The sequence below is a fragment of the Microcebus murinus genome, chromosome 3 (assembly GCF_040939455.1).
Source record: "Microcebus murinus isolate Inina chromosome 3, M.murinus_Inina_mat1.0, whole genome shotgun sequence".
Lineage (NCBI taxonomy): Eukaryota > Metazoa > Chordata > Mammalia > Primates > Cheirogaleidae > Microcebus > Microcebus murinus.
Window position 1 is genome coordinate 44,158,676 of NC_134106.1, and position 14,140 is coordinate 44,172,815.

General features: G+C 35.7%; 1 protein-coding gene across 6 annotated transcripts in view; it reads right to left on the bottom strand.

Moving 5' to 3' along the window:
* The window catches only part of ASB3 (ankyrin repeat and SOCS box containing 3), a 76,607-nt gene that overhangs the window by 14,866 nt on the left and 47,601 nt on the right, over positions 1–14,140 (bottom strand). For all 6 annotated transcript variants that reach the window (XM_076000763.1, XM_012777797.3, XM_012777796.3 and 3 more), the window contains 4 exons: positions 12,822–12,934; positions 12,073–12,208; positions 9,405–9,582; positions 6,566–6,763 (listed from right to left, as the gene is read on the bottom strand). In XM_076000763.1, coding sequence (XP_075856878.1) covers positions 6,566–6,763; positions 9,405–9,582; positions 12,073–12,208; positions 12,822–12,934 — 625 coding nt within the window. The remainder of the gene's footprint in view (positions 1–6,565; positions 6,764–9,404; positions 9,583–12,072; positions 12,209–12,821; positions 12,935–14,140) is intronic.

Here is a 14,140-nt window from a genome sequence, read left to right on the forward strand (position 1 = left end):
TGTTTAGAAAAAACTATAAAACCAAAAGGCTTTCTTATTAAAATTTCAATATAGCACCTAGACATGTGGCTCGTGCTAAGAAAATTTTAAAAGCAAGGTCAAAAGATAAAGCATCCATTTCTAAAGTGTGAGAGGGACATATGCACATATAATTACCTATAATAACAAGCTTCACTGAGTATTTATTCTGTACCAGGCACTCTGTTAAATGTGTGACAATGCAAGGTTTTCCTTAATCCTCACAACAACCCTAAGAAGTAAGTTCTATTACTGTCTCCATTCTAGATGCAAAAACTGAAGCCTAGTCACAGAGCTAGTAATTGGTGGAAATGGGATAATAATATTGAATGAAAATCTAACAGTGAATATGACACAGTAAATTTCTGAAATTTCTCTATTATGAAAACTGAACACTTCAAGAAATAGTCAAATTTAAGACTATTTTAAGGCTAGACCTAATATATCCCAAAGTAGGCTACATGGAACTTTAGTGTCTGAAAGCCATCCACATAAAAAATGATCTGTAATGAAAAAGTCTAAGAAATCTAACATTGTATACAGTAAGGCTGGAAAAGAAAGAAATATAGGATGAACATATTTTTACACAGTATGTTAGTTATGTTTTCAAAGTATATGTTCAATGTTTATCTTCAACCTCCCAACACCTTTCAGAAAAAGTACCTTTAGAATTAAAGCAATGGGCCCAATCATTAATCTGAAAAAAACATAATAAATAAGAGTATAAAATGCCCAAAAAGTCTATAAACAAAGGCACAATGTCATATTTATTGTGAAAAAGTTTATCCTGTGTTTCTGGATTTTTCAAACCTTTATAGATCCATTCCCCTCTTAGGAATTCACAAAGCACACTGCCATAAAACAAATGCTCAGAAGCCTTCCAGGAAAGAAATTTATTTAACATTGTTTAACCCTATGTTTCCCAAACTTACTTAACTATACAACTCTTTTTATCTCATATAATATCTATTAACAATCTATAGAATTAGTATTATACAAAACACACTTTGGAAAAAAAGCTGTAACCTTCTTCCAATTACTCACATTGTCTTGTGTCAATGTTAGAAAGTCAAGAGCACACTCCCCAATGGCTTATGAAACTTCCTACTGCTACAATATAGAACCTTTTCCAAAAAACCCCTACCATTTATATAAAGAATAATAAACACAACATAAACTGAAGAATCACAGAACTTTGTCAGCATGCCCTGAGCTTCTGAGAAGGTTATTAATAAGACCTCAATTACGTGTGCATGCTCCACAAATGCAAGCAACTTCAGGGCTCTATATGACCTTAACTTCTACGTGTCACTGAGCACACAGTAAATTCTCAGGCTTAGATGATCTCTGGTTAAAATATAAATTACATGGACATACATATGTACTTCTCTTAACACTTCAACATATTCTCTCTCAAGCCCTAATATAAAATTGGGAAAATTATTCAAGTCTCAGAGATTAAGCAACAAAAAAGTCTATCTCATTTAATATAAATATCAAGAATTATGACACATAATGAGACAGCACATTATATAAACAGTGAGTATCATAAGATACTGAGAAAGAAGAGGGATTTAAAAACTAAAATGTAATTGTTAGACCTTATTTTGGGGGCTTGTATCAATATATCCTCCACTACTCTAGTCTTCAAAATTCAAAACTGTGCAGAAAAACAGTGCCCACATAAAAGACCCACTATAACAGAAAATTCAACATGAAAACAAGATTTATTTTAAACAAATAGAAATGGACAAGCATCTTGAGCATTCTATGCTCAATTGGCAAATAAAATATCTAACCTACCCATTAGCTGAATTATAAAAGGTTAAATAGTAAATTTTACTGAATGGCTTTTAGCCATTGGCTGTAAACAAAATGTAGACATTAGGTTTTGTCAGATGTACCCATGTGTAATATGATGACTAGAATGGACATAATGAATTCTACAAAACTAATGTGACAATAATGATCAGTATCAATTAGAAAAACAGACAAAATCAGGTCACTTAAGCCATGATCTCCTTCTATAGTGTGGGAGGCAGGGGAAAGTTTTCCCTTCGCCCTCTGAAGGTCCACTGAAAAATCAACTCATAAAAGGCAGATTAATTGGAGAAAAGGCATACAAATGTATTAGTAACGTGTACACAGGGGCCTTCAGAATGAAGACCCAAAGATGTAGGGGAAATTGTCTATTTATGTTTAGCAAAATATCAACAGCCATTTATTTTATAGAAATATGATTGGACAAAAAGGTATGATCTAATGCTAACAGACTGAGTGGGGAAACCCAGCAAGGCCTCTCTGCCTAGATTCCTCTAGGCCTCTCTGGGCATACATTCCTTCCTTCTGTATGTGGCAGTGCCAGGTAGATAGTGAGGGATTCCAGGTCTCCTAGGGACAGAAGTGGGTGTTGTTGCCTGGCAAGAAGGACAAGGGTGGGCCCCAGGCCCTATATCTTGTCCTGTCCCACCTTGATCCTGCCCTGAACTATTGCCATACCTGGGGGAGGAGGGAATACTCTACGAATCGGCCAATCATAACTTAGCACATCAGCTGTAAAAGAATGCAAAGGACTCTCTAGCCCACAGGCCAAGCAGCATAGGTACCACAGAGTCTGGAAATTGACCTAGAACAACCCACATGTGAAGTAATGTAATTTCCAACTTTCTGAAGTAATTCCGTGGTGATGTGTGAACCACGAGAGAGGTCCCAATCTGGGCACTATAAAACAAGATGCAGATCATAACCAGTCCCTTTTTTGGTACCCTTCTTTTTGCTTTCCCTTTGCTATGACAATGGGTCCAGTTGTCATCTGTGACATATGTATCAGGCTGTGTAAATCTATATCTTGTTTTTGCCCTATAATCCTATCTATCTCTCCTCAATAAACCTCATTTTCATGCTTGCCTTACTTTGGTGTGTCTGGTCAATCTTTGGCCATGAGCGCACTAAGAACTGACATTTCAGACTGAAACCTCAGAGTAGGACCCTCTCTGGAATGGAAGGTGTATGATCTACAGTCAAACAAGATAAGTCATTAAAAAAAATTTTTTTTTTAAATCCATATGCAGTGGTGCATTCCTGTAATCCCAGCTACTTGGGAGGCTGAGGTGGGAAGATTGCTTGAGCCCAGGAGTTCAATATTACCCTGGGCAACACAGTGAGACTCTGTCTCTAAAAATAAAAAAATAAAAAACAAGGTAGGTCAGATAATTTTCTTTCTGGTCAGTTTTTACATAGAAATATAGGGGGTGGGGAGCAAGAGTAATCTTTTTAGGTTTTAGGGCTGGTTTGGGGGAAAATAAGTTCTGGTTTTTATGACCTGCCTTGGGGAAGAGGGATTCCATAATAGTTTCTATGGCTAGTCTCCGCAGGAAATGGGACTGAGAGGGAGGGTAGGAGAAGGTTAGAGAAAAACTTTTGCTTCTGAGACCTTCATTTTAGGGTATGTTTTCTGAGCCCCAACAACAGTATACATAAAAGGCATTAATATTTGTTCAAACAGTCCTGAAATTTCTCAACTTCCCTCCTCCTTCCCCATTCCAGTTGGAGGAATCTTTTTCTTATCTTTTCTCATTTGAGTTGAATTACTCAACTGCCCTTGAAAGATTGGCTTCATGTCAATATAGCTGTTAACTTTTTAGGCCCAAGGACAAAGACTGCTTTTTCTGCAGGATCTGCATGATGATGGAAGAGACACCTTTCCATCATGCCTGCGAGTAGTGAGAAGAGCTAAAGGTCACCGCTTCAAACGGAAGCCCATCCTCACAGAGCAATATCCAACAAAAATGTTTCAGAACACTAATGCTGAGCTAAGAAGCTGAATGAGCTGAATAAAATAATAAAAACTTAAAAATCAGGGCTATTATCTATTACTTTTATCACTTTTTGATATTAATGATATTAATTATACTATTTATAAAAGCTTATTAGAACACAATAGGCCAACAGTATAAGAAAGGCCACAAACACTAAATTTATAGATTTCAGAGAAATACCAATTCGAGAATTGCAAAGAAAAGCCAATTAAGATCTTTAAAATAAATTTGCTATAATTTTGCCTTTTGACAGTTTCTGGCAACCAACAAAGAGACCTGAAGAAAGGACACTGCTAATGACTCCTGACACCCCTTGAAGAACGTGAGGAACAAAGGAAAGGTTCTGCTGACCCTTTGGAGGTCCACTGTCTTCCCCACAGTGCCCTGAGAGTTAGTTTCTCTCAGGTCAGGCTCTGCTCTTTTTGCATTCAGCTCCCTAATTTTTTTTAACTTTCAATTCCTAGGACTAGTTTGTACTGTGAGAGAGTGCATAACCTTGGGTTGGACACCAAAGGTTACTTTGTGCTGTGAGAGCACATGACCTTTTGGGGTTTGTGGTGGTTTATGAGTCACTTGGAAGAGCCGAAGTTGTGACAGAAACAGCACTGGGCCCAGTAGGGAGGTCTCAGGTGTCTTACTGGGTCCGACAAAAACTGGCAATAAATGGCAATCGCTGCAGGAAGTGTGAACTCTGGCTTTAGAAATTTGCAGGGAATGTGTGTTCTATCCTCTTTATTTCTTTTTCTTGTGTGCTTAGGTAGGGAACAATCATTGGCTAAGTTGGTGAAAAGATCTCAAAGCCAAAGCTACAACTTGACATGGGGGCAAAGATCAGCCACTTAAGAGCTGTTAAGGCACTCGCCACCAAAAAGTAAGACTTGCTTTATGAAAAGCTCATCGCAGAAATGGGTTAGTTGACATTAGGTCACCGGCTAGACTCAAGAACACATCCCTGCAGGCCCTCCTGTTATGACAGGGGGTCCATTCATTCATTGTCTGTGGCCAACATATCTTACTGTACTCAATAAACTTTACCTCATGCTTGCCTTAAAAAAACAAAAACAAACTCAAAACATTCCTGCAACAGGGTATACTGTAAAGTATTACAAGACCCGCCCCCATGGTGTTTCCCTCTTTAGACTTTTATCTTGGCCTGGCGCAGTGGCTCATGCCTTTAATCCTAGCACTCTGGGAGCTGTGCTGAGGCGGGAGGATCGCTTGAGCTCAGGAGTTCAAGACCAGTCTGAACAAGAGTAACACCCCACCCTACTAAAAACAGAAAATAATTAGCCAGGCATGGTAGCACACACCTGTATCCCAGCTACTAGGGAAGCTGAGGCAGGAGGATCACTTGAGCCCAGGAGTTGAGGGTTGCAGTGAACTATGATCATGCCACTACACTCTAGCTGGGGTGACAGAGCGAGACTCTGTCTCAAAAAAAAAAAAAAAAGATGATGAAGCATGCCTTAACTGCTGTGACCAGAAGGACCAAAAACATCATTCCTCTAAAAGATACGATGTAGGCCAAAAAAACAGCACTGGTAAACATACATGCTACCCAAAACCATTTTTCATTCTGACCTAATAAAAAATGTTCAGTTCTATAACGGAGTTAGATATGGTATAGAAGAGGACAAATGAAACAAAGTCATCACGGAAGCCTTACTGAAGGTAACTAAACTAATGAGGGATCCTCTGTTTAGAAAGACAAAACTTGAGGGGTATGTACAACAAAATTCTATGAAATCATGAAAGTTGTATATAAAGTGGGTCGCAGATACTGAGATTAACCAAAAGCCTAAATATTCAAACTAAAATGTACACCTAGAAGCTTAAATTTAGAAAAAATAAATATTTTACATAACAAGTGTCAAGAGATGGTAAAGACTGAAAAGCTTAGTAAATAAGTTTTGACAACTATTGAAATTAAATCTCAACTAGAGATCCATAATGTTGAATTCAGAAACGCCAATAAAGTTTTAAAGTATACCTGCAACCTCTTCTACATAATTTTAAAAAGTAGCATCTATCTTCACAACTTATTAAATTATTGGATGGATCATAGATATTACTAAGTATGGGTTTTCTTATACATAACCTTATTCTTACTGTTTATTTTAAAATTTTAATAGTGTTATAGATAGATAAAGTTATTGGCCAGAGCTAATAAAACAACAAAAATTCTTCATTTATTTGTAGGATCATGATAGATTAGAAAAACAATCATTTTCAAGACTTTTAAAAATTATTACAACTCATAACAAGAAATGCTACATACCAAATACATTAAAAATGCAATAATATCTACAAAACCTAAATTTTATTTTTTGGCCTAACAAGTCTTGTGAATATAAATTTCAAAAGGTAATAACCTGAAACAAAGTTAATGTCTTACTTGATAAAGTCCTATTTTTAATTCTTGAATTATTTTGAAGACCAATAATATCAGAGACTTCCTGCATTTATTTCACTTGGAGTATTTCCTAAAATTGTTACACTAAAAATGCAACCCCAATCCAAAGAGGGAAGGAAAACAATCTGATATTATCACTTCCTTTTTGCTACAGCTTGACTGAACGAAGAACATCATCACAGAAGGTTTTTTCTGTTTGTTTTCTAAATTAGCAATTTAGCACTAACAAAGATATGAATTTCACCACATAAGAAAGATAATTGGGAACATATCTCCAAATAGCAAAAAAGGATAAAAATATAGCAAAGATACATACTCCTTTTGGAACGCCATACACATGGGAGAACTGAATCCGAAGACAAGGCACGTCTGGGCATCTGGACTGTAGCCATTCTGGAGTAATATTTCTAGGCACTGTTCATGTCCTCCAAACACTGCTGAATAAACAGGGCTCACCTTGTCTGGCCCGGTGTCACAGACCCGGTTAGTAAGTGGTATTAACAAGTCCAAGATTCTACAAATACACAAATTCAAAAGCATTTAATGTTTTTATATATACATAATTGTAGGCAGCATTACTGTAGCACAATATTTAAGAATCATCAACTGATTGATTTAAAGACTTTCTGTCTTTGGTATACTTTCTACCTCCATTAAATTATCACATGCTATAGTTATTCTAAAATTTACACCTATTGCCTATTACAAAGGTCCTTAAGTACACCTGAAGCAGAATTAAGTAATGTTCCCAAAAGTAATGTGTTTTTCATTTCGATTTTTTCACTAGTTATTTACCTTACCATCACCACCACCACCCCTTACTCCTCCAAATTCAAATTTTATGTTAGATAGTTTAGGATCCAATAAATTATTTAAAACTTCATTATACTAAATATAAACTCATATCAAAAAAATAAACTATTTTCCTTCTTAAAGTACCAACTAGTTTTACTTTTCCAATTAGAAAAAATGTTTAAAGATGATGACTGACATGAAATGAAGAATAGTATTTTCATCAGAAAGAAATTAGAATTTGTTCTCTGGGAGGCCGAGGCGGGCAGATTGCTCAAGGTCAGGAAGGAGTTCAAAACCAGCCTGAGCAAGAGCGAGACCCTGTCTCTACTAAAAAATAGAAAGAAATTAATCAGCCAACTAAAAATATATAGAAAAAAATTAGCCTGGCATGGTGGTGCATGTCTGTAGTCCCAGCTACTCGGAGGCTGAGGCAGTAGGATCGTTTGAGCCCAGGAGTTGGAGGTTGCTGTGAGCGAGGCTGACGCCACGGTACTCTAGCCCAGGCAACAGAGTAAGACTCTGTCTCAAAAAAAAATAAAAAGAAATTAGAATTTGTTAAAATATTCTGTTATCTTAAAGCAATATGAGGTCATTAAATACTGAGGCAAATTTATAAAGAAGCTGGTTGTTAGGCCGAGAAAGTTCTAAAGAAAATCATTAAAACAAAAGTTCTTAAATTATTTGTAAATTTACCTTTAGCAGTCAGCTGGAGAGAAAAAGGACTATTCTGGCTTTTCTAAAAGTAAAAATAAAACTCTAGGGATAAAACCACGAAATTCCCTTCTTTCTGGGAAAAGACACACATGGCTACTCCAAAGTATCTTTATAATATTATATTTCCCTTTGCTACTTTTCCTTATGTAAGGTAGGCCTAAGTTACATTTAAAGAGAATTTATATTCACAGAAGAGGTTGGTTTTGAGTAGACTATGGAGGAAAACATCAGTGACAAACAGAACTCTCAAAATTGAGAAAAAGTCAAGACAAATTCCCACAAGGGTTTTGGTATTAATTTAAAGCTCAGACTATAACTGTATCTAATATTTATGTTTAAATAAATGACCAAGAGTTGCAAAAAATATTAAATATAAAAACCTAAGTACTTTGTTAAAATAAAGACTGTTTAATGTCTCTTAAATTTAATAAAAATGTTTAATTATTTCAAATGAGTTGGAAAAATCATACTCTTTCTCCCAGAAGGCATGAATATTCTTAAAATATATTTAAAGGAAACAGTAAAATATGCCACCAAGTGGCATAATGGCCAAATTGCAGAATGTTTTTCTATTATGAAGTAATGATCATTTTACTATTACTAGTTTTTTTAATTTTTTTGAGATAGGGTCTTGCTCTGTCGCCCCAGGTACAATGCAATGGCGTCGTCACAGCTCACGGCAACCTCAAACTCCTGGGCTCAAGCAATCTTCCTGCCTCCATCTCCCAAGTAGCTGGGACTACAGGCACGCACCATGATGCCTGACTAGTTTTCCTATTTTTAGTAGAGACAGGGTCTTGCTCTTGGCTCAGGTTGGTCCTGAACTCCTGAGCTCAAGCAATCCTCCCGCCTCAGCCTTCCAGAGTGCTAGGATTACAGGCGAGTGCCACCATACCTGGCCCTATTATTACTTTTTAAATTAAATAATACTAACAATAGCAACAAAGAGTATTATTGTAAAATTATGACTCTAAAGATTTTAAACATATAATTTTAAAAACTGTTGAGTGCCAATTTATGATAGGCAGCCATATTCTCACACATATAACCAAGTTATTATCATCTAAGATTCCTGGAACCCCCAATTTACTCAGTCTCCAAAAAATATCGATAATTTCATAAAAACTCTTGGATAACAAAAAAGAGTAACAGAAGCAGGGAAAAGTACTGGGTTGGATTTGAGATTAGATAAAGTCCAACCAAAGGTTTAAGATAGAACTATGTAGCACAGACAAAAGGAAGACTCCACTTCAACAGACATCACAAAAGCTTTCTGGGGTCAAGGAAGTAATGTGGATAAGTAAATAAGACCATTAAACTGTAAGCTGAAGATGCCTGAGATGAAACTAGGGAGAAGGGGGAGGATATGGCCATTAACTGGAAAAATCAAACAGAAGACACAACACCCTGAGAAAGCCCAAAGCTACCCAGCCTCTAGTGGCTATGCCTTATACGATGAACATGCAGGACTAAATGGAGCTGAAGATAGTATGGGGAACAGTTTAGGGGTAAATCTAGTCACCCAGCAGACTGGTAGGAAAGATAATACCAAGGATTTTGCCTGGATATAAAAGGTCTAGTCTAGATTTATTCTTTATTAGCTTTTAATTATGAGACCATTTTTATTTTCTGTTTTAAACACTTACTTTGTATGGCCCATTTGTGCAGCTGCATGAATAGGTAACTGCCAATTGTCTTCATTACAGTATAGATCAGGATCTGCCCCACTGGACAGCAAAAGCTCCACACATTTTGTGTGACCCTCTTGAGCGGCAATAAACAAGGGAGTAGCTTTGTCCAAAGCTTGACAATTGACATTTGCACCTAATACAAAATAAAGAATATAACAGATAATTCTCATCTATGTAAACAAAAAAAAAAAAGTAATAATCAACATAAATTTCAAAGCAACTGCCATAAAAGGGTTTCATAGTACCATAGCTTTTCCCCCTCATTAGATGTTGTTGTATAAATATACTTATTTTGCTTACTTCTTGGTAATCATTCAATTGTTTTTGTTTTTATGTCAGCAATAAAACAAGTGATTTATACTTGAGAATTCATTTTTAAGTTAAAACAAAAATCTCATTCAATGAAGGATTCATTTCATTACAATCCCTCCTCCAACAAGCACTCTGTAGGTCCAACTAAAGTAAACATTTAAAAGTGAAAAATGCAAACCATCAAATATGGATAACATTTCTGATAATTACCAAAAAAGAAAACCTAAATTATAAGACTTTACAGATGCCACTAATTGATTCAGGCTAAGATTTTTGAAAAATATTACCAGCAGATATGACATACTTGGGAGCCTTGCCTTAAAAATAATATTGACTATGCTCTGTCTTACATCTCTTTCTTCATGACCAGTGCGAGATAAATAAAGCCTACAATAAAAGGAAAAGGGTCTCTGAGATTTTGAAAATCATAAATCTAATCAAGTTATTTAGATGCCAGTGTATAAAAGATTTGAAAATGCTGAATTTAATTTTTATGAAGGTTTTGAAAATAGTTATCTTCAAACTTTTCTTGTTGGCAAATCATGTACTAAATGTGCTAAGTATGGCATCATTACATGACTATGAAAATTCTTTAATTTCTGGAATATATCTCAGTGAAAAATCATCATCAAGAGGGAAAAGAGTATCTTTTATTTAAAAGAATATTCCACAAATGCACCTTGAATAAACTAAAGCCCTGAGATGAGTAAAAGCTATACAAAACACAAATGACAAGTTAAAGAGTCTAGGAAACCTTCAGAAATTCCAAATCCTAGATAACTAGAACTTTGACTTACATGAGGTGGATGCTTCACCTGCTATTGGCTTTAGAAAGAAGTAAACACCATAACTGAGAAAAGTCTAAGAAAGAAATTTTCTTAACTTTCTTTTTAAATCAATACATTTGAGTGACAATTTCAAAGGATCAGAAAGAATGAGGAACCAGTCCCTATAAGACTACAGGTGGGAAAGATGGAAAAATGAGAAGCAATTCACTGAAAAGGAACATCATTTTATGGAGTTGGAAACGTATATAGTTACAATATAACCATACATTTTCAACTTGCTATTCATAACAATTCAAAGAGAGAAGGGGGAAAAAAAGAACAAAGCAAAACAAAACAGGCGCTTAAAGCTCCAGGTGACAGGTAAACAAACTCATCATAAGGAGAGAGCCATTAAGATGCAATTTAACTTAATTTGTTCCAAATATTGATTAAACACTAATAATTGGAACTTATAGGGCTGGAAGTCAGAAAATGAATCAGGACAGTCCTCAGGAAGATATGATGTAGTAGAAGGAGAAAAATTAGAAGTCAGAAGGCCTGGGTCCAAGCCTTGACTCTGTTAGGAAAGTTTCTATATCTTTGACAAAGTAATTAAATACATAGAATTCTTAATCTAAAAACTACATGTTTGAATAAATGATATTGGAGATTCTTCTCAACTCTTAAGATTGACAGATTCATTATTTACAATAGACACTTAAAATTGGCAATAATGAATTATTTCTTTTACTTCCTTCTTCAACATATTTGAACGTTTATAAAGAGGAAGCAGAAATAAGAAAATATGTACCCAACTGTCTAAATAAACTTTGTATTGTCTATTTGAAGGCAGTTTATAAAAAGCCTAGGTATTTTAAAAAAATGCCTGGCAGCAAATCTGGTGGTGTTTTCCTTCTCTTGACAATCCATGCTTCACTCAGGTTTGGAGGATTTTAAAAGCCTCTGCATAATAAACATTTCTGGTAACAAAAATATCACACAAAGTAAGAATGCTACCTCTCAACAGCCTCTTCTCTGGGAATGCCGTATGTGTAATGGCTGTCACAGAGGAACCTTTAGCTGGTTTATGTTGCTATTAACATAATAAAGTGTAAATAGGCTTTGAAATAAACCCATTTAAATAATCACACAATTAACAAAATAGAAAACTGAAAGGTTTAATATGCAAAATAACCATCTAATAAATTAATTAAGCCTAAACTAGTCTTGTATCCTAGAAAGCTGGAACTGCTCAGGTCCCTATAAGGACAGCCCCATCATTCAACTTGCCAATAAACCTGCTTTAATGATAGATCATTATGTTCCTACTCAGATAAGTTAGTAGCTGTGCATTGCTTTGTTAGTAATAGACAGTTAATAACCAGGTTCCTGTATCAACTTGTATTTACTCTTATTTACCACTATATAAAACCATAAATTTCACAACCTGATTTATACTTGAGTCAAGAATTATTCTTCCTAGGAGGATATAAAGTTTAAAGCTTACAATCTTAACAATGCAAAGGCTAATGGATTAATCTTACCCGATGAAATAAGTATGCTCAAGCTTTCTAGCTTGCCATACTGAGCAGCCACAAATAAAGGTGTGATTCCAAAGTCATCCTGGCATTCCTGGTTTGCTCCTTTTTTAAGAAGCAATTTTAGGATCTCAGCATTTTCCTAAAGCACAGATTCATATTTTAAATAAGAGAAAACAAAGAAAATAGAAGGCATCTTTTTTCTTATTGTTTTATTTTTTTCTTTTTTTATCCCCTCACTAAAGGACACTGTGAAAAAGAAAAAACAAAACAAAAAAGTGTATTGTTACATTGATTGGGAAAGAACTGGCCAATCAGATTATCCTATACCTCTAGCTAGCCCATTAAATGTAAACAGGAAACACTGATCTTTAAGAATTATAATCCTTATAAAATCCTGCAAAATTAGCTCGTTAACCCAAGCACTAAGGAGCTATCAGAACTTCCAAACACACTTTTATAAACAAAATAAGCCATTGTTCTTTATCAATTTATATGCCAAATATTCTGATGGTTTCTTAACTATGCTATGAACATTTGAAAAATTTAGATAATCCCTATAGCCCAAAGCTGCTATAACTACTACAGCAGTTGGCTTACTCAGAATGATCATTAGCATTTAGACTGCCTTTTCTGTACTGCACTAACCATCATAAATCACAGGCAAGTAGGAAGCAAAAACTGTATAGAACTGTCATTTTAAAAGGGTAAAACACACAATTTACATGGAAATGAATAATAAATTCAGAGGTTACCTGAAAAGAAGCCTGGTGCAAGGAGTTCCATCCACACATAGAATGAGATCCATTAACATTTGCTCCGTGTCGAAGCAGCAGCCTTAACACATCTATCTGTCCATTTTCAACAGCTGCAAGACAGCAGTCAGAAAAATTATTGTTAGCAAAAAGACATGTTTGTAGGACTGGATGCTTTAGTGATGTTCTCTTCACTTATTCACCTCAGAACTCACAATGCTGTGATCACTCCTAAACATTTATCACAACTGTCTTAGCATAAACATATTAAAATATACCTAATCCTTTCTGTGCACACACAAAAGTATTTTCAATAGTATATTAAAAGACACAGAGGATGCCAGGCGCAGTGGCTCACACCTGTAATCCTAGCAACTTCAGAAGGTTGAGGTAGGAGGACTGCTTGAAGGCTAGGAGTTCGAGACCAGCCTGAGCAACATAGAGAGATTCTGTCTCTACAAAAAATTTAAAATTTAATTAGATGGGCATGGTGGCATGCACCTGTAGTCCCAGCTACTCAGGCCACTGAGGCAGGAGGATCACTTGAAAGAAGGAGTTTGAGGTTGCAGTGAACTATGATGATGCCACTGTACTCTAGTCTGGAACAACAGAGTGAGACCCTATCCCCCTCCCCCAGAAAAGGACAAATAGGAGTTGGAAGCAAGAAGCAAACATTTATTCTCTTATAATGGAGACATTATGATTCTAGTTTGTTAAAAACAAAATGGTAGGTGATGGGGTGGACAGTTCAGAATAAATAGTTCCAGAGTAAGTAAGTGGGTGAGTGAGTAAAAGAGAAAAGAAGAAGAAGAAGAAAAAAAAAGAATAAATAGTTCCAGTTTGGAAAAACAATCTCCACAGGATTGAAAGGTTTGTTATCATTACTATTTGATCACAAATAACAAGAGTCACTGACAAAGTAAAAGAGCAAATTCTGTATCTTAGATACTTTTTACCATTATAAACAATACTCACTGTTTAAGAATATTCTTATATCCACCAGTGAAAATACAGTAAACCTTGCTTTTGAACTAAAAAGGGACTCCAGATAAACCAAAGAGTATTATTAAAGAAATGCATATTACTTAAGTACAGTAACTGAAACTAATGACTCCCAAGTTGCTGCTACAGTAGATCCTCTGGGCAGGGCTCAGTGGCTCATGGCTGTAACCCCAGCACTTTGGGAGGCCCAGGCAGGAGGACTGCATGAGACCAGGAGTTTGAGACTAGCCTGATCAATGTAGTAAGACCTCACCTCTACAAAAAAATAGAAAAAATCAGCCAGGCGTGGTGATGCACACTTGTAGTCACAGCTATAG